Source organism: Suillus subalutaceus (genome assembly GCF_016647625.1).
Source record: "Suillus subalutaceus strain FC151 chromosome Unknown DFJ58scaffold_2, whole genome shotgun sequence".
NCBI lineage: Eukaryota > Fungi > Basidiomycota > Agaricomycetes > Boletales > Suillaceae > Suillus > Suillus subalutaceus.
Genome location: NW_024540251.1, coordinates 277,976 through 299,919, shown reverse-complemented (window position 1 = coordinate 299,919; position 21,944 = coordinate 277,976). Strand labels below are relative to the sequence as shown.

The window sequence follows — 21,944 nt, the reverse complement described above, 5'->3', positions numbered from 1 at the left end:
CTGCCACTCCGCTGTCAATCAAGTCAGGACAATGGCATCGACTGGGCTGATGCTTCCTCCGCCCAGTGTAGACCAGCCTTTCATGTATGTGTCGGCACTCGGGGGAGGAAATATTCGAATCCCCTGCGATTTGGTTGTGGACGGCAACTCACAGGGAGAGTCCATCTCGTGTCCATCTCTTGCCTTCTCACTACGACACTCCAAGACCAAGTCATGGGTTGTCTTCGACTTAGGTATACGGCGCAACCTCGAAGGATACACTCCTCTCTCCCAGGAGCTCATCAAGGCCATGAAGTTGGCCCCTGTTGTGAACCAGACAGTCACGGAGTCGCTGGTTAAGGGAGGCGTTTTCCCCGATCAGGTTGAAACCGTCATCATTAGCCACTTGCACTAGGATCAGTGAGTGTTTGGGAGTGCTGACAAGTCCAAAAAAATTAACTGCTCTTTATTAGCACCGGAGACCATGAGCCATTCACCAGAGCTACATTTGTTGTGGGAGAAGGGTGCAGGGAGCTCCTGACCTCAGGGTATCCTATAGACCCAAACTCCTTCTCCTTTTCGACCACTCTTCCGCATGAGCGCACCAAGTTTCTTCCTCTATCCGACTTCAGTCTCCCCATTGGACCGTTTCCGCTTGCATTGGATTTTTTCGGCGATGGCAGCACGTATGTGATTGATGCGCATTGCGCCAGGTTTGTGGTATGGGGATCCTTAGAACATATAACCTAACAAGTCAGGGTTATAGAGCACACAGGAGGACATACCAACATACTCGCGCGCACCTCCTCAGATGGCGCGTGGATTCTCCTTGGGGGAGATTCCGCTCACGACTACAGATTGATTGCGGGCGAGGAAGAGGTCGCACATAGTATTGGTTCATCAGGTCACATCAGGTGCATGCATGGAGATAAGGAAAAAGCGGTGGAGAATATCGCAAGGATCCGGTCACTGTTGGGAATCCCGAGAGTGCAGGTATTGATTGCTCATGATTCGAAGTGGTATGAGAACAAGGGGTCTGCGGCCTTCTTGCCTGGCATCATACAGCCATTGACTGCATGAATATCAGTAATCAATTTACTTGCAATTGTCCTCTTCCATCAGATATGATGGACGTCGCTCTGGATGATAGAATAGAGTCCCAGAGAAAGAGAGATGTCAGGACAACAGGCTACATGGCAAGACCAGGTTAGAACTAGCTAAGGGTCCGGTTACCGGTTATAGCCAATTTAAAAGTTCCCACGAAGCAGGTCAAGTTGTACTTCGATGGTCCTTGCAGAAGGAATGGCCTCGTGTGAGTCGTGTCTCGCATTTTTGCCAGCACGGGCCTTCAACGCCACCGCGTACGTACGGTCTTGACGTATTTTCTATTCCACTTGCTCCATCATGGACAGTTCGTCTGTCCTGAGTGACGACGACTACGATGTCATCTCTAACCCTGGTCAGCGCTCCTTGGAGTCCAGCATTGCCGACTTGCATCATATTCCATCCTTGACTACTTATGAGCTTCCCCCGTCTGATGCAGCCAGAGAACGACTCAGCGCGGTGGCGCTGAGTTCCGTGGATATACAGGCATATGTACAGAATGCACTTAACGTGTCTAGTGCAGGAAAATACCCACGAGACAACAGGACTCTCAGAGTGTATGTTGACGGCGTATTCGATGTGTTAACTGTTGGGTAAGCACGCCGCTAGTGGCAGTGGATGCTGCATGATCACTAAAGTTCATCCAAGGCATACACATCAGCTCCGTCAAGCGAAGCTCTCATTCCCTTGCGTGCATCTTATTGTCGGGGTGCTTTCGGATGAGCAATGTCGAGCTCACAATACGACGCCTCATTTCTCACATCTCGAGCGTTGCGAGCTTATGCGACACTGTCGCTGGGTAGACGAAGTGCTACATGACGCACCGTGGACAGTGAACGATCGCTTTATTATCGAGAAGCGCATTGACTATCTTGCTTTGGAGGAGGGCTCATCTGTTAACCCTGAATTTGATAAGGAACGACTCAAGGGATATGACTTAGTGAAGAGACTAGGTATAATCTATCCCTTCTCACACAAGTGGCACATACTGAAGAACTTAGGACGAGTACTACCCACCCGAAGGACTACCGGACTGACTGCCGCCCCGCTTTTGGTTTCTTATAATGCACCGGAAGACGTCCCACCATTCCGAGAACTTGCCGAAATGGTGTTAGAACAACCCGGTCACAATACATTTACGCACCCACCTCTGAAAACTTCTACTCCCATGCCTGCCGACAGCAACACTCGTGGCCTCGAGGCCCTTGGGGCGATGGAAGCCCTAGAAGCCATGTCGAACGAGCTGGCGGAGAGGTGCGCTCGAAAGCAGAGGTAGCAGCCAGAGGGTAGATACCGGGGAAACTGATGCGCCTTTGGGCATTGAGATGTTCGCACAGTAACTATGACGGGCTTTTGCACCTGTGCTGTGTTGCTACTTATGTTATTTAGCTGTTCTTGCTGCTTTGTCATATTGGTCCTTTATGTCTATGGTCCAACGCTTTTTTCTGGGTATTATACTTGACTTGTCATGGAATTTTGATCTGTTTTTGGGACTACAGCCTGAGCTGGTCTATGGTTTCCACTTGCGCCTATACCTAGTGGGCGACCTACACCTTATATTCGTCACAATATCCTCAGTGCACAGCGCTCCATGCATAGCAGGAGCCCATAAGGCACCGCGTCTTGACAGTTTCCCTTTCCAAACTCCCAATGTTAGTGGAAGAGGGCTCTTGTCGATTTTCATCTCAAAACCTCCACCGGCTACTAACCCCTGTTCGGGCCTAGAATCTCAGTTACAATCGTTTGACACCTTATTTGTTAGAGGTTGTCTTTGTGTCTGTCATTCAGTTCTCGCTGTGCCCCCTTTTCCGCGATGCATTATGCCTCGGTGGGCCACTCCTGCACGGTGTCTTGAGCTTTGGGTGTTCCAGAGTTTCGCGTTGGTCAAACCTGGCCAGTGCCCGGGTATTGCCGCAGCAATCGAAAACATCCCAACGAAGTTTAACTGCCGCTATGTCAAGTAACGAAGGAGAGACATAGTGAAGAAAAGACGGTAGCGATTGCCACGTGCCGGCAGTACTAGTACACTACATGTGTTTGGTTGAGGACTGTATACTACCTGGTGATGCGGTTAACTTGAAGCGAAGATGTTGAGCAGAGTCTGGGGTCTTTTTATCGTGAATAACGTAAGGGCGTCCGGACTTTGTTTGCTCAAGGTTTGAATTTGAAGTCGTTCGAAGGAACCGAGAAAGGACATTTTAGAATTGAGCATCCTTTTGAATCTCCAATTGTGGCGTGTTCCGATAGAAAGTTACTGAAGCGCTGACTAATTGGTCTCACTTTGGCTCGCAGAAACGCAGGCTGCGAGGATTAGCCAGGGATTTTTCCGGAGGAGCACTCCGAAAAAGCGCTGATTAATCAGGTCAATCCGCCGGGGTGCAGCCCGGCGTACGCCATTAATTCCCGAACTGTCCGGCAGCCTGCAGACTGCATTTGGTCACGAGACCGACTTGATGCCGTATACTACTTGCCACTAACGTTTGAAGAGGACCTCCACAGTCACCAAGTTAATAAAGCTCACAATGGAAAACACTGCAATCACACACCGAATCAATCAAGGGAACCTTTCTCTAACTCGTCATTTTTCCAGGTATTCACCACATAAAGATCCCCTTGACTTCTCATCATCTGCATCGCCGACGATCAACCCACCATACCACAAGCTTTCCGATCTGCGGACGAAGAACACTTATTTGTTCATGCAGCTCCATGATTGCTCATTCCGCCCTTACGACCTTCCAGGGTTTGATATTGGTATGGATCGTGGAGATTCATCAATGCACCCGCCGTGCTCCGACTGTTCACAAGAGTCCATGAATCAATGCAAAGAAGTGGCATGCCCCATACCAGAGATGACCTCGCAGTGCACTGATCAGTGTGTCGTCGTCGCCTGTACCGATCCCACCCACCCTGAGCCCAGTTGCCATGTTGCTGATGGTGACATAATCTGCAACAGCGCATGCCTCCCTGATGAGGACTGCGGCAATTGTTCTGGTCTTGAAGAACTGGTACGCTATATCTTGTATCTGCATGTGCTTTCTAATTGCTTTCATTTAAGCTGCAATGCTGCACCGACTATCATTCTTATCTGTCCCAGCCAAAGTCCCTTGACCCAAGCCTCACACAGTTGGATTGGAACCCACAGTCAACGAATGATTTGTGTGGATGCAACGAGAGCGACTACAGCGGACAACATGTGTCCCAATTCTTGCCAGAACACAGTGACATAGCCCGGCCTTTGTATGACGCATCTCCCGAATGCACAGTGTCATCTACTAGCTCAGCGTTTTCTTCACCCCACATCCCCCAGGCAGCGACTCAATTTACACCTGTTGGCCTGCCACGACACCTACCGCAGTTCTCACCACATATGTTTACTTGTTTGTGGGCGGACTGCAGGTCTACGTTCCCGTCACTTATGGAGCTAGTCGGGCACGTCAACTTGGACCATCTCCGCCCCCAAAATTTAACGAAGGAATCAGCCCCTCAGCAGGTATGCTCAAACGTTTTCCAGAATCAACAATTCGACCCCGACGCTTTGTCATGTCACTGGGGAGATTGCGCTATGTTACCCTGTACAGAATCGATTTCAAGCTCTTCGACAACTGCATTTACGAATACTGTCCTTGACGTTCTTACTACGCATTTGATGCAAGATCATCTTGGTATCAATTACTCCTCCTTCCCGCAATCGACGACGGTGCGCACTACACCACCACCGAAAACACCTCCAACTCGCATGGAAAATATTACCCGTGACGAATCACCCACAGACGCCACTCCTTATCCTTCACCTCGGCACAAGTCTTATTCGCCAGACTTCCCGTCCACAGACACCATCAAACCCTGTAAATGGAGCGGGTGCACGCAATCATTCTCTTCTCCTGATGATCTTACAAACCACATCCTCTTTGCCCACATCGGCAGCGGTAAAGCGCACTACGAGTGTTGCTGGGAGGGCTGCTCTCGGAATGGCAAGCAAGGATTTTCGAGTAAACAAAAAGTCGCGCGGCATATGCAGTCGCACACAGGACATAGACCATTTAAGTGTAAAATCTGTAATGCACATTTCTCGGAAACGGCTACGCTGCAGCAGCATATGCGGAGGCATACCCAAGAGAGTGCGTATTTTTCCGTTTTCTGTCCTTTTGCGTTCGACAGTCAGCTCATTGGGCACTGTAGAGCCATACGTCTGCGATTTCCCCGGGTGCGGCAAGGCGTTCGCTATCACGGGTGCACTGACGATTCACAAGCGGACGCACAATGGCTTCAAACCGTTCAAGTGCAAGTATTGCGAGAAGTATGGGTTTCTTCCTTTTGGTGTTGGTGTGCTGATTCATTGTCTTTATTCAGGGCCTTCGCTGAGTCGTCGAATCTGTCAAAACATGTAGGCTCTTTTGTGGTTATTGTAGGTCTAACTTCTGAATCAGACTATGTTTCTAGTTACGAACACATACGGGTGCACGCCCTTACCCCTGTACTGAGAGTGGCTGTGGAAAGTCTTTTGCGAGGCCGGACCAACTTGCGAGACACATGAGTGTACATAGAAAGAAGGACTTAGCCTAGACTGGTCTGACTGGGAGCGGCATGAACACTTCATGATAAATTTATTTAGTTACTATGTATCTGTTATGTTGAGTTCAAGCTTCTTTTATACAACAACAGTAGAGCGGCCAAATCATGTCGGGAGATAACTATGATCGTTATCTACAGCATGTATAAGCACGAGATCCCGCCGGCGATGGCGTCCACCACGCCATGTTGTGCTGTTGCGTTCTGTCTCTTTCCAACAGCTCTTTCTGTCTTCTGCGTCATGTTGTGTTGTTGCGTATCTATGCTCCGTCTCCTTTTTGTAGCTCTTTGCTGATTACTATGGCGACCTCTGCTTCATTTCACGGCGTTGTCGGTCTTCAAAACGGAAGCAGCCTGACGGACAGTGTGAATGTGGCGGAGAAGCTGAAGGAGGAAATCAAGGAAGAATCCCCGAAGGTGCATGCTGCTCGATTGGGTATGTATGATGTTATGACGCGCGAGGTGTGTACGTGGCAGCCTGCGCGGCTGCTGTGCGAGCGCTTTGGCGTCAAGGACCCGGTTCTGGAAATCCTTGTCGATACCTCTGGCCTGTCAACGCAGACTGCGAGACCTGAGTTCACAAGCATAGCGTTAGCAGACGAATTCGCTGGTGCAAGGGCGGGAGCGATGCAAGTGGAGAGTGGGGGTTCCAGAAGTAGTAAGCACGACGTTGCGAATATCGGCATGGGGGAAGATGATGGGCGGGGGGATGATGTGCTCACGTATGAGCGTCCTGGGTTGGATATTGTTGAAGCAAATTTTACAAGTGATGATGAAGAGAGCGACGAGGAGAAGGATTATATAGACAATGTCGATGAGGTGGACGAGCCCCCTGCCGTCTAAACGAGGCCTGGATGTTAAAGCACTAGCAGCGAATGGTGTCGTGGAAGATGTTGACCTGGCTACGTTCAAGCCTACCTTCATACTCAGGGGATCCAAACCGAAAGACGCGGAGAAGAAGGAAAAGAAAAACAAGAAAAAGAAGAGTTCCGAGGGTGGCGCGCTTGTTTCCTTCGATGTAGGGGAGAGTCATTGTCACTCACTGCTGCGCGCCAAAAATACCGAGATCGGGATAGCGAGAGGCTTCGGAAGAAGAAACGGAAGGATCGAGAGGGGGATGCACATGAGGATATGTGGGTTGAAAAGCCTTTGCTGTATATCATGAAAGTTTTGCTTATCACTGATATGTCCTCTGATGAAGGCGATCAGGTTAGTGGATAGGAAAGCGGACCTCCTGGTGCTCGTAAGAGGGCAATCGATTCATGTAGTGTTATATACAGGTTCAAAAGCTAACGTCAATTTTGGCGTCTCTTGCAATGCTTCACCATGATGCAAGTATCACCATGAACGTGCGGGCAAGTAACATCTGTACTATTGTCATTGGATGGGAGGGGATATACTCTGGAAGCTGTGGAGACATGAGTCGGACGCATGTACGCAGTGCAGTCGAGGAAGGGAGTTATGAGTCGTAGGGAGGCTGCTTGCTACAACGGAGGCGAACCACCTCGTGTCTTGGGCGTCTATGGAAATGATAGTTAGCGTGGAGAGCAGCATAAAAACGCACAATACACGCACCTCTGCAGCTTAGAGAAAGACACCCACAGTCCCTCAATCGTGCTCAACACGATCACCCTCAAGTAAAATGCCACAGGTCATTCCAAGCACCACACCATTAGAACTTTTGGAAGTCATGAGACGGCCAAAGGCAGTCGCAGTTTTCCTCGATAAGCGACGATGGTTACGTGCTCGAACACACGACACTTCGTCTTTGGGGACTTGGAGACAGGTGTTGTGTTGAAGAGATGGAGGGGATAGCAAGTGGGTGTTTCGGCATTGGCGGTATCACGAGATGGTCAAATAATAGCAAGCGGTGATGAAAAAGGAGAAATCATTCCCTGGCACGGTGAACACTGGTGAATCTCTCACCCAACCCATCAAAGCCCACTCCAATTGGATCCACTCGGTGGATTTTCCCCGGATGGTGCGGTGCTGGCTGCTAGTTCATTGTCCGCCATCAAGTTTTGTGTACCAAAACGTGGCAGATGCAAGGAGAACCAATCAAGTGTGGTGCTTCTGTCTTCTGCGTTCGATATTCGCCTTCTGGTGAACTTCTTGCCATCGCAACAAGTTACGATATCCAAATTTATAATCCAGGCACAAGGGAACGGGTCGCATCTTTTGGAGACTATAGCAAGTCACTCGCATGGACGCCCGATGGCACACGCCTTCTTTCAGCAGTTGGTCATACCATACAAGAGTGGGATCCATCGACCTGGAAGCAGGTCGGTCATCCCTGGGATGGCCACACTGGCCATATCTACGCCATTGCCATTCATCCCTCTGGCACTCTCGTCGCTTCTGCATCTTATGACAACAATGTCCGTCTCTGGCGGCTCTCAGATCAACGAACCGTCGCCATCTTCAAGCACTCATCCCCGCAGCAATCTGTCACTTTCTCCGCGGACGGCAAGCACATCTTCAGTGGAGGCAAGATAAAGAGATCTCAGCGTGGGAAATACCGAACAGAGCATCCTTCACGCAGATCCTGGCCGTCACAACAGCCCGCAATTGCATGCATCGCTGGGGACCTGGACACCTGCTGAAGAGCTACTCACCCAAGACATTCCACACCGAACGCCAATGATCTATACTTCATATTCCCATCGCTCATTCGTTATGGCACGAAAACACGCATGGGACCTCGCACTTGATGATGCAATCAAGGTGAGCTATACTGACTTATCATGGCCCCCTCACTAAAGGCTCACTTTCATTCGTGACATAGTCCATCAGCATTCAGCCATCATTGATAGGCTACATCTCCAAGGGCATCGCTCTCTGCGGAAAAGGTCACATTCGCGAGGCAAGGGCAGCATTCGACGTCGCATCCATGTTCACCAACCAAGATTCAGAATCCAACCATTTTCTTATCTTGATCAAGGTGCATTGCATTCATTTCGCATGTTCTCTGCTTCATTGCGTGTTCCAGGCCATTCGCCCTCTTCAGCGCAGATCAACACGAGGAAGCAATGTTACTCATCAAAGAGCTGGCTGCCGCTTGTCCGAATACCGATCCTCTCGCGTGTCGTGTCGTGGAAGTAAGTGTCATGCAGCTTCGCCTGGTTATCGATGCTGATCTTTGCAACTCGCACATCAGACACATCTACGCGTTCAGCTGGGAATAAAAGCCTTGGATGACGCGCGTCATGACGAAGCTGCTCACCATTTCACTGTCGCTGTTAACTTAGGCACGCTTCTCAACGAAATACATTCATGATGTATACGAGGAATTGACCATGGTGCGTCAAGATGATACATACATAGTGCTTTTCATACCTGAGTGCTTTGTCCAGCTCTTCGGCTGGGATCTCGAATCTTTGTGTCTCACTACTCACCAGAAACGGTGCCAGGCATTCCTTTCGGCAGGTAAATCTGATGAAGCCCTCAAAGCACACAAATGCATGATGGACGCCATCGACGAATCTACGAAGGCCAGCTGTCTTGATTGGTCCAACGGCAAGTCCGGAGTCCGTGATAATCAGACTTCAATCCTCACCCATATTTCACTCAGCTTTCAAGAAAGAATGCAGCGCTGCCCTGTGCTGCCGGTGGAGATGCCGCCCTCGCTGCGAGCGATTATGACAAGGCCATTGACCTATACTCGGCCGCAATCAACCTGAATCCTGCGTCTGATGCTCTCTTTGCAAATCGTAGTAAGGCAAAGTTGGGTAAGATGCTATGGATGGAAGCACTTCTCGATGCGCAGAAGGTGAGTTGGCATCTATCATTTCATAATCCATGCTCATTGCGGCGATACATAGGTCATTGAACTCAACTCTGTATCTTATGTTGGATACAATCTGAAGCACTCAGCGCTTCATGGTGCACGACGTTATGATGAAGCGATCCTGACCTTCGAGACGATGCTGTCCAAATTGGATGATGCACCCGACATTCAGACACGAAGTGAGCCTTTGAATAACACATTCGCCAACATGTTTAATTCTTTCTCCAGAGCTGCGCCAGCAGTATCTCAGACCTTCTGAGGTAGAACGTGCTATTCGACGGGTCATTGACGTCCGACTCGACAATGCTCCACTCCGTGTACTCGACACTATCACCGGTCTCTTATGCGATCGAGAGGCGCAGATAAGCCGCCTTCAAAATGAGCACAGAGTATAAGGAGCTTGTGTCATCAACAATCACGCATCTAGACCTCCCCATGAAGCACATCGAAGACGTGGTGATGACTTATCTCCAATATGCCGCGCTATCACACAGGTGGGAAGGGAAGGAGCCGTTTCTGCAGGATATCCAGGGCAGGAGCGTGTATGACTCGGAGTTGGATCCGGTTGGTGGCATGACGAAGTTGCGGTCCTTCTGCAACACTGCTCATGATGCGGGTATAACTGGGCATGGAGCGATACATGCTGCATCGATAAGAGCAACAACGTCGAACTCCAGGAATCGGTCAACTCCATGTTCATCTGGTATCTCCACTCCGCGCTCACGATCGTCTACCTGTCGGATGTTCCGCCATCGTCAAAGTCTGGCGCACTGGAAAAAAGCGCTTGGAACACGCGCGGATGGACGGTTCAAGAATTCATCGCTCCCAAAATCATTCTCTTTTATCAGAACAATTGGACTCTTTATCTTAATGATCGCACTCCCAACCACAAAGAGTCCGTCGCAATCATGCAGGAGTTGAAGGATGCGACGGGCATAGACTCACCAGCCGTTGCAGCCTTCCGTCCCAGTATGAATGTGACGCCAGAGAGAAACTCCATTGGGCGTCAACCCGCGTTACCACGCGTCAGGAAGACATCGCATACTCGTTGTTTGGCATCTTTGGTGTCCGCCTGGCAGTAGATTATGGCGAGAAGCAGGACAAGGCTCTCGGGCGGCTCCTGCAGGAGATCGTGGCTCGGTCGGGTGACATCACCAGCCTCGATTGGGTCGGAAAACCATCAGAGTTCAATAGCTGTCTACCAGCCTCCATCACTTCATACGAAGCTCCACCATGCAAGCTACCACCCCTACTCGAAGATGAAATTCAGTCATCGGTTTCATTGCTGCGAAAGACGGTGGCTGTGGATTTCGCTTGGAACCTTTATACCCGGCTTTGCGACGTGAGCGCCCCTCGCTTCGCAGCACAGAGACTGCATCTGCCTTGTATTGCATTCAATGTCAGGGAAGTCAGACGGGTGCGTAGTCCAGCCCCAGACACTCTGTTCAGGTATCGAGTGAAGGCAGACGGGCTTCGCGACTTGCTTATCACCACCGAAGAGACCCTGGTTCAGTTCTGGCCGGCAAGGCCCACTGAGCAAAGATTTGTCCTTGTCCGTCCCTGGGATCGGTCTCTCCTCGAGCTACCTGACTTTGCACGACCGCCTGAATTTGTGGAACCGTCTGACTTTGGAAGCGATACGGAGAGCGAGGAGGATTATGGGACGCCACCGTCTTCTCCGTCAGACGCCTGGTCCAGTGGTTCTCCTGTAAATCAGAAGGTGGTTGACCTAGAATCACGCGCATTGCGGTTACTTGTTCGCCTTGAGCAGCCTTTCTGCGCATTTTTGCTATCGCAGCAGGGCAGTGTAGAATACAAGAGGATCGCGTCAGACCATAATATCATTGGGCAGGTCGACGACGTGGCTTCTGTTGGAGACTCGATGGACATCAGGACCATAGAAATATTGTAGTCTTATATTTTTTGTTTCAAAGTTTATGAATTTCTGAGCAGTTTGCATTTGCGCTTCACATCGTACAGTATACGTATCATATATGCATGTGTATCGGACTAAAGTCTCGTCACTTCACTACTTACCATTTCTTGCAACCTTTAGTTCGTCCTGTCAGAATTTTCGGGAGTGGGACAACTTGGCATCACCTTGTCTTTCGATGAGTAAATATCACATGTCCCTACCATCCTTTGCTGTCCAAAAATTGCACATTGGCACGAGGGTGTCGTCGACCAATAAACAACATGGATGACTACCACAATGATGGATATCAGATCGGGACTCAAGGGACATCTTCGACGAGTAGGACGCAGGATATGTAATTCAGTCGTTGGGAACACGTCATGAGAGAAAGATGCACTTACCCGCCTCCCCAACCCCCCCAACAAAACAGATAGCCATGTACTATCATTTTCCTGGAACGTCCACTTTTTCGGGAATGACGCGCAGCAAAGAGGGACAGACATTCTGGGTGAGAGCTCTTCGCCGCTGTTACTGAGCCCGGTGTAGCGCAAGTACGTACGTAGGACGAGAGGTTGAACCGTAGAAAGACGGTGAAATGCGCTGTATGAAGGTGCTGCTAGTAAGCACGGCAAAAATACAATTATCAGCGCAAATAATCGATCTTGTCGTCGTCGTCCTTTCAGACCTTGGAGAGCACAGGCATCAAAATTCAATACGCACGATAAGACATGATTTACAGACTCTTTATACTGGTCTACAGCGAGTCGTAAGGTGAGGGATCGCGAGACCTTGGACATGAAAGTTCTTGTACCGTGAAAGATTGTTTCAAAGTTGTGGTACTCACTTGATGTATGGCCGAGGATTGGGTCCATGTATTCCATGATTGATAACATAACGTAGCTGAACACTGCAGCGACATGTCAATGATTAAATCCAGGCTCGCGTAACTTTGATTCTAGTGGGAGCTCACCGATGTTAATAGAGTGAGATGACCATCATGATCATATCGCATACTTGTGTCACGGTGGTGCAGGATTGGAAGGTTATTGGCAAACGAGAAAAACTGAAACCAGTTGGGCCGGGGGTGGCTGAGAAACTGTGAAGCGAGGAGGCAAAACGCTGGAAGCAAGGCTAACCCTTTGAAAACTATGATTTGGATAAAACGCGCATTAAAAGACGGAAACTACCCCATTAGGAGCGGGTTTGAAACGCGAGAAGTGAGAAATTTGGTTGTATATGGGGCACACGCAGATTTTTGGAATCGATGAGACAAGAAGATGGTATTGCAGTAAGCTATGCGCGCCAGCACAAGTTACATGATAAAGTGTTGGAGAAACTGCTGGACACGAGAAACAATGATATCCATGCTGGGCAATCTACGGACAGATCATCTAGCTTTCAGTCAGGGCCAGGAAGTAGCAACTGCACCATCGCCATATGTTGGATGGGAGGGGATATATTCTGGAAGCTGTGGAGACATGAGTCAGACGCATGTACACAGTGCAGTCGAGGAAGGCAGTTATGACTGCTAGCGAGCATTCTTGCTGGAACTACTACCCCGTGTCTTGGGCGTCTATGAAACCGAGGTGGGTTAGCGTGGCCTATCTGCGTGCACACGCAAACCCTGGCTCAGGCGCCCCCACAGAAGCCTGGGCAGACACCCGAGGAATTCACAAAAGAGATGAGCGACTATGCAAAGTCAGCTGCGTTATTCCGCCCCATTTCTAGAGCCATGGGTGGGCAATTTACAAGTGCCGCTGTTCTAGATCTCGGGCCCGCACACGCCTGCTGCACAGCCAGAAGAGGGGACGGACAGTATGGATGTGGCGGAGGAGAAGTCCCGAAGGTGCATGCTGATCGATTGGGCATGTATGGTGTTATGACGCGCGGGGTGTGTACGTGGCAGCCTGCGCTGCTGTGTGAGTGCTTTGGCGTCACGGACGCGGTTCTGGAGGTCCTTGTCGATACCTCTGTGCTGTCAGCGCAGACTGCGGGACCTGAGTTCACGGGCACAGCGATAGCAGACGAATTCGCTGGTGCAAGGGCGGGAGCGACGCAAGTGGAGAGTGAGGGTTCCGGAAGTAGCAAGCGCGACGTTGCGAATATCGGCATGGGGGAAGATGATGGGCGGGGGATGATGTGCTCACGTATGAGCGTCCTGGGATGGATATTTTTAAAGCAATTTTTACAAGTGATGATGAGGAGAGCGACGAGGAGAAGGATTATATGAACAATGTCGATAAGGTGGACGAGCCCCCTGCCGTCTAAACGAGGCCAGGATGTCAAGGCACTGCCAGCGAATGGTATCGTGGAAGATGTAGACCTGGCTACGTTCAAGCCTACCTTCATACTCAGGGGATCCAAACCGAAAGACGCGGAGAAGGAGAAAAAGAAAAACAAGAAACAGAAGAGTTCTAAGGGTGGACCGCTTGCTTTCTTTGATATGGACGAGGATGGCGGAGAGTCATTGTCGCTCACTGCCGTGCGCCAAAAACACCGAGATTGGGATAGCGAGAGGCCTCGGAAGAAGAAACGGAAGGATGGAGAGGGGGATGGACATGATGATATGTGGGTTGAAAAGCCTCCGTCGTATATCGTGGAAGCCCTGCCTATCACTGATGTGTCCTCTGATGAAGGCAATCAGGTTGGACAGGAAAGCGGACCTCCCGGTGCTCGTAAGAGGGCAATCGATTTCGTGTATATACAGCTTCGAAAGCTAACGTCGATTTTGGCGTCTCTTATAACGCTTTACCATGATGCAAGTATCACCATGGATGTGCGGGTAAGTAACATCTGTACTATCGTCATTGGATGGGAGGGGATGTACTCTGGAAGCTGTGGAGACATGAACCGGACGCATGTACGCAGTGCAGTCGAGGAAGGCGGTTATAACTGGTTGGTTGGTTGCTACAACGGGAGCGAACTACCTCGTGTCTTGGGCGTCTATGGAAATGAAGTTAGCGTGGTGAAGCAGCATAAAAACGCACAATACACGCACCTCTGCAGCTTAAAGAAAGACACCCATAGTCCCTCAATCGTGCTCAACACGATCAACCTCCCAGTAAAATGCCACAGCTCATCGCAAGCACCACACTCATTCGAACTTTTCAAGGTCATGAGGATACCGTCAAGGCAGTCGCAGTTTTCCCCGATAAGCGACGAATAGGTTACGGGCTCGGACAGACAAGACACTTCGTCTTTGGGACTTGGAGACAGGTGTTGTGTTGAAGAAGATGGAGGGGCATCGCAGTCAGGTGTGGGCATTGGCGGTATCACGAGATGGTCAAATAATAGCAAGCGGTGATCAATATGGAGAAATCATTCCCTGGCACGGTGAAACTGCTGAATCTCTCACCCAACCCATCAAAGCCCACTCCAATTGGATCCACTCGGTGGATTTTTCCCCGGATGGTGCGATGCTGGCTACTGGTTCACGGGACGAAACGACAAAGTTTTGGTGTACCAAAACGTGGCAGATGCAAGGAGAACTAATCAAGTGTGATTATTTTGTCTTCTGCGTTCGCTATTCGCCTTCTGGTGATCTTCTTGCCGTGGCAACATCCTCCAATATCCAAATTTATAATCCAGGCACCAAGGAACGCATCGCATCTTTTGGGAATTATACCTTTTCACTCGCGTGGACGCCCGATGGCACGCGCCTTCTTTCAGGAGGCAATTATTCCGATTTTACCATACAAGAGTGGGATCCATTGACCTGGGAGCAGGTCGGTCATCCCTGGAAAGGCCACACTAACCAGATCTTCGACATTGCCATTAATCCCTCTGGCACTCTCGTCGCTTCTGCATCTTATGACAACCATGTCCGTCTCTGGCGGCTCTCAGATCAACGAACCATCGCCATCTTTAAGCACTCATCCCCGCAGAAATCTGTCACTTTCTCCGCGGACGGCAAGCACATCTTCAGTGGAGGCCAAGATGACAAGACCTCAGCGTGGGAAATACCGAAGAGACCATCCTTCACGCAGATCCTGGATATCACGACAGCTCGCAATGCATGCATCGCTGGGGACCTGGATACCGCTGAAGAGCTACTCACCCAAGACATCCACACCAACGCCAATGACTATACTTCATATTCCCATCGTTCATTCGTTATCGCACGAAAACACGCATGGGACCTCGCACTTGATGATGCAATCAAGGTGAGCTATACCGAACTATCATGGCCCCCACTAAAGGCTTACTTTCATTCGTAACATAGTCCATCAGCATTCAGCCCTCGTTGACAGGCTACATCTCAAAAGGCATCGCCCTCTGCGGAACAGGCCACATCCGAGATGCCAGGATAGCATTCGACGTCGCATCCATGTTCACAAACCAAGATTCAGAAACCAACCAGTTTCTTATCTTGATCACGAGGAGGCAATGTTACTCATCAAAGAGCTGGCTGCCGCTTGTCCGAATACCGATCCTCTCGCGCGTGGTGTGGTGGAAGTAAGTGTCATGCAGCTTCGCCTTGGTTATCGATGCTGATCTTTGCAATTCGCACATCAGACACATCTACGCGTTCGGCTGGGAATCAAAGCCTTGGATGGCGCGCGTCACGACGAAGCTGCTGACAATTTCACTGTCGCTGTCGACTCGGGCGCGTTCTCATCGAAATACATTCATGAACTATACGAAGACTTGATTGTGGTGCGTCAAAACGATGTATACATAGTGCTTTTCATAACTGACTGCTTTGTCCAGCTCTTTGGCTGGGATCTTGAGTCTTTGTGTCTCACTGCTCACCAGAAACGTTGCCAGGCATTCCTTTCGGCAGGTAAACCTGATGAAGCCCTCGAAGCACACAAATACATGATGGACGCCATGGACGAATCTGCAAAGGCCAGCTGCCTTGATTGGTCTAACGGCAAGTTTTCAGTGACGTCACCCGAGGCTACCATACTCACCCGCATTTCACTCAGAATCTAAGGGACAATGCAGTGTGCTCGCTGAGCAGCATGACCGTATTCTTGGTGTATGCACCTCCTTCCTCAACTCTTTCACTACTGACCGTTATGCAGGCGGAGATCCCAGGGCAAGAGCAAGATGGCTATGATACAGAACCCAATTTCTTCCACGGAATGCGTCAAGTGCGTGCAACAGCGTATCTTCTGAGGTTCTTTCTTACATTGTTCATTACAGCATTCTCAAATTTCCCGACCACGACCTGAACAGCGCCATGGGCGTCTCAAAAGACTCAGGCTCGCTATGATGAGAACCCCTCGTTCAGCTCCCCCATCAGCACCTGTACCTCTACCACCAGTTGCCGCCGCTACCACCTTGAGAACCCACCTACGACACCTATTTACCCGGCCGCCCCATCATGCAACGCCACCCGTCGCCAATGTCCCTTTTGCTCAGGGTCTGCAGGTATGACTAGTCGATTTTTAACCGTGTCTTGGGTGTCTGATGCGTAAATTTACAGCGTTATGCTGCAGCGGGTGCTCCTGGGAGTGATCACTCCTTCATACGCGATGAAGATTATCATGGACCTCCTACACCGGACCCCAATTTACAACAGCAACAGCAACCAGTGGCAGTTCAAGTAGACCCCGGAGAACATGGAGGCGGCCGGTCGTGTTGTTGCTGCTAGGGCAATTTGGGCATGGGAGATAACTATGATTGTTATCCAACATAAAGAGGATGACACAGAGCGGCTCAGCACATCGAATACCGAATCGGGCCACAAAGTGTCACCGTTTCTTTCCTCGCGTTTCGAATTCGTTTAGTTTCTCGCTACGGCACTCTCGATAAACAACCTCCATGGTGACCGCGTCAGTAACATGTTTAGAAAATCAATCCTGTGAGATGCCTAAAATACTATTACTGAGCTAGCGCCTCCACCACAACTTTCACGCCCCATGCCCCAGGATCAGCGACCCGCTCAGCCTTCAGCTTTATGCTATCGACATATGCGCTCCTGCCAGCCTTCGCCTCCATGTCTTTCGTCCCTTCAGCGGCCTCTCTAGCGGCCTCCACGGCTGCCGCAAGGCCGGACGACAGTGCACCGATGAACGCAGCGAGAGGGTCGACCAGTGTACGAGAAGGAGGTCGTGCCCGGGTGTAAGTATACAAACGACCTAGAGCAGCTTCTAGCCCCGTGCACCATACTTCTTGTGTGGCGGTCGAGGAGGAGCTTTTAGCGAGCGCTTGGGCGAGTGCAGAGAAAAATATTCTGACACATAAGGATTATGAGATATGAATCAGACCATAAGGAACTTCACTGACGAATAGAGGGCTCCGCTAGTTCCTCCCATCGCGTCCCCAGCAATACGAGAGATTGTAATGACGCTGCCAAGTACATCGTTGCCGGAAATGCTGTTTCTACTCAGAGCCTCAAGCACAGCTGTATAAATATTGAGTATACACACGCATATCATGATTACAACGTGAAGTACCTGTAGCACCACCTTTGAGCGTAAGTCCGCAGTCCCCATCACCAGCTATGCTGTCCATGCGAGTAATCTCGGGCTCGGCAGTAATGAGGGCTCGGCATGCACGCTCTACGGCGCTGTTGAATTGATTGATATCGGGGGCTTTGAGTGAGGCTGACCAGGCTTTCGCGCGGGTTGCAGTCGGGAGGGATGAAGAGACAGATGGTGGCTTTGGGACAGACTTAGAGGACCACTTCCATCCTGGGGTATTGGTACTGTCATCGAGTAAGGAAAGGATGAGATCAGCGGACGGAATTCCTGTGTCATTTGCGGCGGGGAGAAGGAGCATAGTAATTGAAAATCCGGGCATGTTGAGACTTGTCTAGCAGGAGTTATCATCAATTCTGCAAACATAAAGGGGTTCAACAAACCATGAAAGAACCAGAAAGCAGGCGCATTATTTTAATTCCAGTTTTGTCTAGAGCACGCCTCACTTCAGCAACTATTCCACCGAGCTCGAGTTCACTGAGACCGCCGAGGTTATTGACGAGGAGAACAACACGGTCTGTGCCGTCGTTCTTGAAGGGAACAAAAGATCGTTCTCTGTCTGTTGTGGAAGTGATCATTCCGAGGAGAGTGGGGATGAGCTCATTGAGAGGTGGAACAGGAGAGATGCGGCGGTGGCCATTTTCGTTGTGAATTCCGAGACCAATTTCGAGCTCATTCGCACCTAAATGTGTATCGGGAACAGCGGTGCCGGGGACCTGCATGAAGTGACAGAGTATTGTGAATACAACGATGTCCTCAATACTCGATCAGTGACTCGTACATGACAGTGGTCCAGACCAACACCTATAGTACCGAGCCTGGAGGAAACGTACTGGGCGACATCGTAGACCTCATCTACAGTGGCGCCTGTTTGTGCGAGAGCACCTGCAATTTTATACACGAGACAAACACCAGCGAGACCACTGTAGAATGTTCAGGTGATATAATGGAATTTTGAGAAATGTCCATACCGTCTTCCAACAATATTGCCTTGGGTTCTTCCTACAGCAACGTCATCTCCTACGATGACAAACTTGACACGGTCAGCTTTTTCGGGGTCACGGGCCGCATATTCTTCTTTGGCTAGACCAAAATTGAGGACATCGCCAGTGTAATTCCTACATATAAGATTCGTGAGCAATCTCATACCACAAGAGTCATCGCGGTGAGTCGTACTTGACTACGATGATGGTGCTAAACGCAGTCACTGTCAGCAGATAAGATTGCAGCCGTAACAATGAAATCACCCTTTTTCGTTGTCAATCAAATCTATTGCACGACGAACTTGACCAGCGCTTGGAGAGGCAAAGACATTACCACACACAGCAGCTTCGTGAATGTCGGTTACTAAGTCATGGCCACATAAAGAATAGTGATTCTGCTCACCGGTCAAAGCTCCCTGGCCTGCATCCAGGTCAACGTGTTCTAGAATGTGATGCGAGGGCTTATTTACCTACGAAACCTGAGTGGGATGGTTCATGACCAGAGCCACCTCCACAGAGGAGGGCAACTTTGGAGCGATCCTGATCAGCAAGGTACACGACTACATATCCGAGTTTTTTAGTAAAAGATCCTAATCATCGGTCTGCAACGTTACCCCTATGGATCGGATCAAGAGCTAGATGTGTATTGATTGCACACAGTCCTTCTAAGGAATCGAGCACGAGAGAGGGTGCTGTGTTCAGGAAATGCTTGCCTGCGTTCAAAGTTAGCTGAGCAGTTACAATGGCATGACATTGATAAGGCCTTACTTTGTACGACCATGATGACTGTGGGGTGGGAAGGAAGGAGTTTACATGTAATAACTTGAAGCTCATGATCATATAGACGCGATATGCCGGAACGCACCTGACCGTGACGTAGTAGTTAAAATACCCGTGGGTACGGCAGTCATACCCATTGAATCCGAGAAGATTATTTGAATATTGATAATTCTAGCCCAGTGCAAATGTAAACAGCTTCTATCGATATTCGCATCCTTTCTTAATCTTTTCCGTTGAGTTTTTAAGTGATCATTCAGGTTTACGATGCATCCCGCTCTGCAGTTGAACGATATCATCTACGTGATCTTCCGTCACCTAAATGGCTCCTCTTTGAGTTATCATGATGAACCGGGACTCGGAGGAAATCTCGGGCAGATGACTCTTGCGAGGACATGCCGAGTATTCCACGAACCCGCCTTGGATGTGTTGTGGAGAGATCTATACTTTCCGCCTTGCTTGATACAGTGCTTGTCGGATTCAGGCACTGGCGCTATCCACTACATAGTAGGTTTATCACGTCAGAGTTGTTTATTGAGTGCTAACGATGGGGTACTAGAATCGTACAATCACCTTGACCGCTAGAGATTGGGAGGTTCTACAGAAATATGTTCCGCGAGTTCTGTCTTTGACATTCAATCCAGAGTTAACCTTTTGTCGCTACCTCTTGAAAGCTCTTCGACAGCCGCCCGTTGCTCAACCGCCCCTCCCAAACTTGCGGCGTCTTCAATGTTACAGTCACTGGGCACCCGAAGACTATCCCCTCCTCGACGTTTTCTTTGTGCCATCCCTGACCGATCTTGCTATCCAGGTTTCTTATTTTCACATCCCTGATTTTTCGTTCATCTCACCTCTTCCCATTTTATGCCCTCATTTATCATCTTTCCGTCTTTTCGGGTACGGGTCGCACGAATCCATCAAGGCCATCGTGTCAAATGTGGTTATGAGCCTCCCTCATCTTCAAACGCTTCATTGCGACCAACTCAGCCAAGCGGCGATCACTTTCGTTGCATGGCACCCATCGTTAACCAAACTAGACATCAGTATCCCGAATGGCCATTCGTACGACTTTTCAGAGTTTCCGCATCCTACTCTCCCTCGAATACCACCTTTTTCCCGGATCAAGAGCTTTGGGATCGATTCCTTTCGTCTAAGTGTTATCACTGCATTTATTCAGGTGGTCCAACCCTCGCCTTCTCATCTGCGTATTACGATGAAGCAAGGGTCGTCACCTGAAGGATTGCTGGAGTTATTCAATGCCTTGTCAAATCAACAAAGACAAGAATCTATTCAAAGTCTTCGAGTGCAGTCATACAAGTCCCATGAACCTCGCCCAGCATCTATTGATATAGATACCATCAGGCCTCTGCTTTGCTTCTCCAAGCTACGAGAGCTCCATCTGTTGATGGCCAACTCCTTTCGTTTATCAGACGAGGAGCTCACTGCTATGGGTGCATCTTGGCCTTGCCTTGAAGTCATCAACCTCAATGACAGCTATGCACAGGCGGCCCCATCCAACATCACTCTACACGGCCTCATCTTACTAGTGAACAAGTGCCCTCTTCTGAGGAGCGCTCACCTAGCGATCAACGCCAACGTGTTGAAGGGAATAGATGAGTATCCTGCATCGAAGGTTGGCGAAAACGATCTCTATAATCTCGTACTCGCGGACACAACTGTTCAAAATCCTAGAGTTTTTGCTCTCATCGTCTCTCTAGCTTTCCCGAAGGTGAAGGAGATAACTGTGGGTATGCGGCTTCCTTTCCATTATGGGCGTCATTGGGACAAGGTGAATGAGCACCTCAAGGCGTTTAGATTATGCCCAGAGGTACGTCGGAAATTTTGTTGATACTTGAAAGCTGGTTTCCATCTCCTGGTGTGTCAGTTATATGCTAATCCTTGTCACTCCGTAGGCAATCGTTGATATGTAGAATGCTTAATTTGTCCACAACTTGTCTGTGTGGCACAGTTGTGTTCAGTGATCCGCTACGAGAATCCAACCGTCTCATAACTTGCCCTTCTCAACGTAGCTCTCCTTCCAATCTAATGCTCTTGGAGCTCAAGTGATGCCCTACTAGTTTCTAACCCTCCAAAAATGAAGTTCTGATATTTCTCGCATCTGAAAGTTTTTCCGATCTCTGGCTGAATCACATCGACGATTATCGACAGTGCTGAGTTACGCATGGTCAAGGAGCGCAGCGCAGGCATCTGTCCAAGGATCCTCATACATGACATCAATTCTCTTCGACTAGACATTCCTTGCATAGTCACCCTGTCAAGACAATGTACGGAGGTTCCGACATTGGCTGATGTCGTGTAGTTGGAGACCGTGTGCCATCTGGGACCCAGCGTGCCAAGTAGCATTTGACACAAAATACATTGGAGGACACTGTGGCATC

General features: G+C 49.7%; 8 protein-coding genes across 8 annotated transcripts; 7 read left to right on the top strand and 1 right to left on the bottom strand.

Moving 5' to 3' along the window:
- Nucleotides 1–14: 14 nt before the first annotated feature.
- On the top strand, nt 15–1,095 carry DFJ58DRAFT_754663 (uncharacterized protein). Its single transcript, XM_041388013.1, has 4 exons — nt 15–370; nt 395–399; nt 453–692; nt 738–1,095. Exons 1-4 carry the CDS (start codon nt 32–34, stop codon nt 1,057–1,059), a joined length of 906 nt encoding a protein of 301 aa, XP_041250832.1. The 5' UTR covers nt 15–31; the 3' UTR covers nt 1,060–1,095.
- A 152-nt stretch (nt 1,096–1,247) lies between these two features.
- DFJ58DRAFT_754659 (uncharacterized protein) lies at nt 1,248–2,579 on the top strand. The gene is made up of 3 exons (XM_041388012.1): nt 1,248–1,676; nt 1,732–2,036; nt 2,085–2,579. The coding sequence occupies exons 1-3, from the start codon at nt 1,384–1,386 to the stop codon at nt 2,357–2,359; spliced, it is 873 nt and encodes a 290-aa protein (XP_041250831.1). The 5' UTR covers nt 1,248–1,383; the 3' UTR covers nt 2,360–2,579.
- Nucleotides 2,580–3,546: 967 nt separating this feature from the next.
- DFJ58DRAFT_754656 (uncharacterized protein) lies at nt 3,547–5,754 on the top strand (the record flags this gene model as incomplete). The annotated part of the gene is made up of 5 exons (XM_041388011.1): nt 3,547–4,091; nt 4,142–5,204; nt 5,266–5,383; nt 5,437–5,470; nt 5,527–5,754. Coding segments are annotated over exons 1-5 (1,819 nt in total), but the record flags the coding sequence as incomplete, so codon positions are not given.
- A 134-nt stretch (nt 5,755–5,888) lies between these two features.
- DFJ58DRAFT_865666 (uncharacterized protein) lies at nt 5,889–6,498 on the top strand (the record flags this gene model as incomplete). Its single annotated transcript, XM_041394164.1, has 1 exon — nt 5,889–6,498. Exon 1 carries the CDS (start codon nt 5,956–5,958, stop codon nt 6,496–6,498), a length of 543 nt encoding a protein of 180 aa, XP_041250829.1. The 5' UTR covers nt 5,889–5,955.
- Nucleotides 6,499–13,236: 6,738 nt separating this feature from the next.
- Nucleotides 13,237–14,487, top strand: DFJ58DRAFT_178448 (uncharacterized protein). Its single transcript, XM_041379067.1, has 2 exons — nt 13,237–14,302; nt 14,356–14,487. Exons 1-2 carry the CDS (start codon nt 13,591–13,593, stop codon nt 14,382–14,384), a joined length of 741 nt encoding a protein of 246 aa, XP_041250828.1. The 5' UTR covers nt 13,237–13,590; the 3' UTR covers nt 14,385–14,487.
- A 944-nt stretch (nt 14,488–15,431) lies between these two features.
- Nucleotides 15,432–17,041, top strand: DFJ58DRAFT_178492 (uncharacterized protein). Its single transcript, XM_041379068.1, has 8 exons — nt 15,432–15,520; nt 15,580–15,812; nt 15,873–16,013; nt 16,068–16,230; nt 16,286–16,338; nt 16,385–16,453; nt 16,506–16,733; nt 16,789–17,041. The coding sequence occupies exons 2-8, from the start codon at nt 15,744–15,746 to the stop codon at nt 16,954–16,956; spliced, it is 891 nt and encodes a 296-aa protein (XP_041250827.1). The 5' UTR covers nt 15,432–15,520; nt 15,580–15,743; the 3' UTR covers nt 16,957–17,041.
- A 145-nt stretch (nt 17,042–17,186) lies between these two features.
- Nucleotides 17,187–19,633, bottom strand: DFJ58DRAFT_865647 (dihydroxyacetone kinase; the record flags this gene model as incomplete). Its single annotated transcript, XM_041394163.1, has 11 exons — nt 19,537–19,633; nt 19,383–19,481; nt 19,239–19,328; nt 19,033–19,189; nt 18,962–18,979; nt 18,757–18,903; nt 18,567–18,708; nt 18,169–18,501; nt 17,762–18,119; nt 17,592–17,709; nt 17,187–17,538 (listed from the first exon to the last, which is right to left on the bottom strand). The coding sequence occupies exons 1-11, from the start codon at nt 19,547–19,549 to the stop codon at nt 17,187–17,189; spliced, it is 1,827 nt and encodes a 608-aa protein (XP_041250826.1). The 5' UTR covers nt 19,550–19,633.
- Nucleotides 19,634–19,812: 179 nt separating this feature from the next.
- Nucleotides 19,813–21,476, top strand: DFJ58DRAFT_720967 (uncharacterized protein; the record flags this gene model as incomplete). The annotated part of the gene is made up of 3 exons (XM_041384754.1): nt 19,813–20,052; nt 20,105–21,373; nt 21,459–21,476. The coding sequence occupies 3 exons, from the start codon at nt 19,813–19,815 to the stop codon at nt 21,474–21,476; spliced, it is 1,527 nt and encodes a 508-aa protein (XP_041250825.1).
- Nucleotides 21,477–21,944: the final 468 nt, after the last annotated feature.

What these genes read in the sequence shown, in the direction of transcription:
- DFJ58DRAFT_178492 (XM_041379068.1), top strand. Translation starts at nt 15,744, where the DNA reads ATGTTACTCATCAAAGAGCTGGCTGCCGCTTGTCCGAATACCGATCCT. An exon ending in TATACGAAGACTTGATTGTG is followed by an intron (nt 16,014 to 16,067) that starts GTGCGTCAAAAC and finishes TGCTTTGTCCAG; the next exon opens with CTCTTTGGCTGGGATCTTGA. An exon ending in CTTTTGCTCAGGGTCTGCAG is followed by an intron (nt 16,734 to 16,788) that starts GTATGACTAGTC and finishes GTAAATTTACAG; the next exon opens with CGTTATGCTGCAGCGGGTGC.
- DFJ58DRAFT_754663 (XM_041388013.1), top strand. Translation starts at nt 32, where the DNA reads ATGGCATCGACTGGGCTGATGCTTCCTCCGCCCAGTGTAGACCAGCCT. An exon ending in ATTGATGCGCATTGCGCCAG is followed by an intron (nt 693 to 737) that starts GTTTGTGGTATG and finishes CTAACAAGTCAG; the next exon opens with GGTTATAGAGCACACAGGAG.
- DFJ58DRAFT_754659 (XM_041388012.1), top strand. Translation starts at nt 1,384, where the DNA reads ATGGACAGTTCGTCTGTCCTGAGTGACGACGACTACGATGTCATCTCT. An exon ending in TTCGATGTGTTAACTGTTGG is followed by an intron (nt 1,677 to 1,731) that starts GTAAGCACGCCG and finishes AGTTCATCCAAG; the next exon opens with GCATACACATCAGCTCCGTC. An exon ending in TGACTTAGTGAAGAGACTAG is followed by an intron (nt 2,037 to 2,084) that starts GTATAATCTATC and finishes TGAAGAACTTAG; the next exon opens with GACGAGTACTACCCACCCGA.
- DFJ58DRAFT_178448 (XM_041379067.1), top strand. Translation starts at nt 13,591, where the DNA reads ATGTCGATAAGGTGGACGAGCCCCCTGCCGTCTAAACGAGGCCAGGAT. An exon ending in ACCTCGTGTCTTGGGCGTCT is followed by an intron (nt 14,303 to 14,355) that starts ATGGAAATGAAG and finishes CAATACACGCAC; the next exon opens with CTCTGCAGCTTAAAGAAAGA.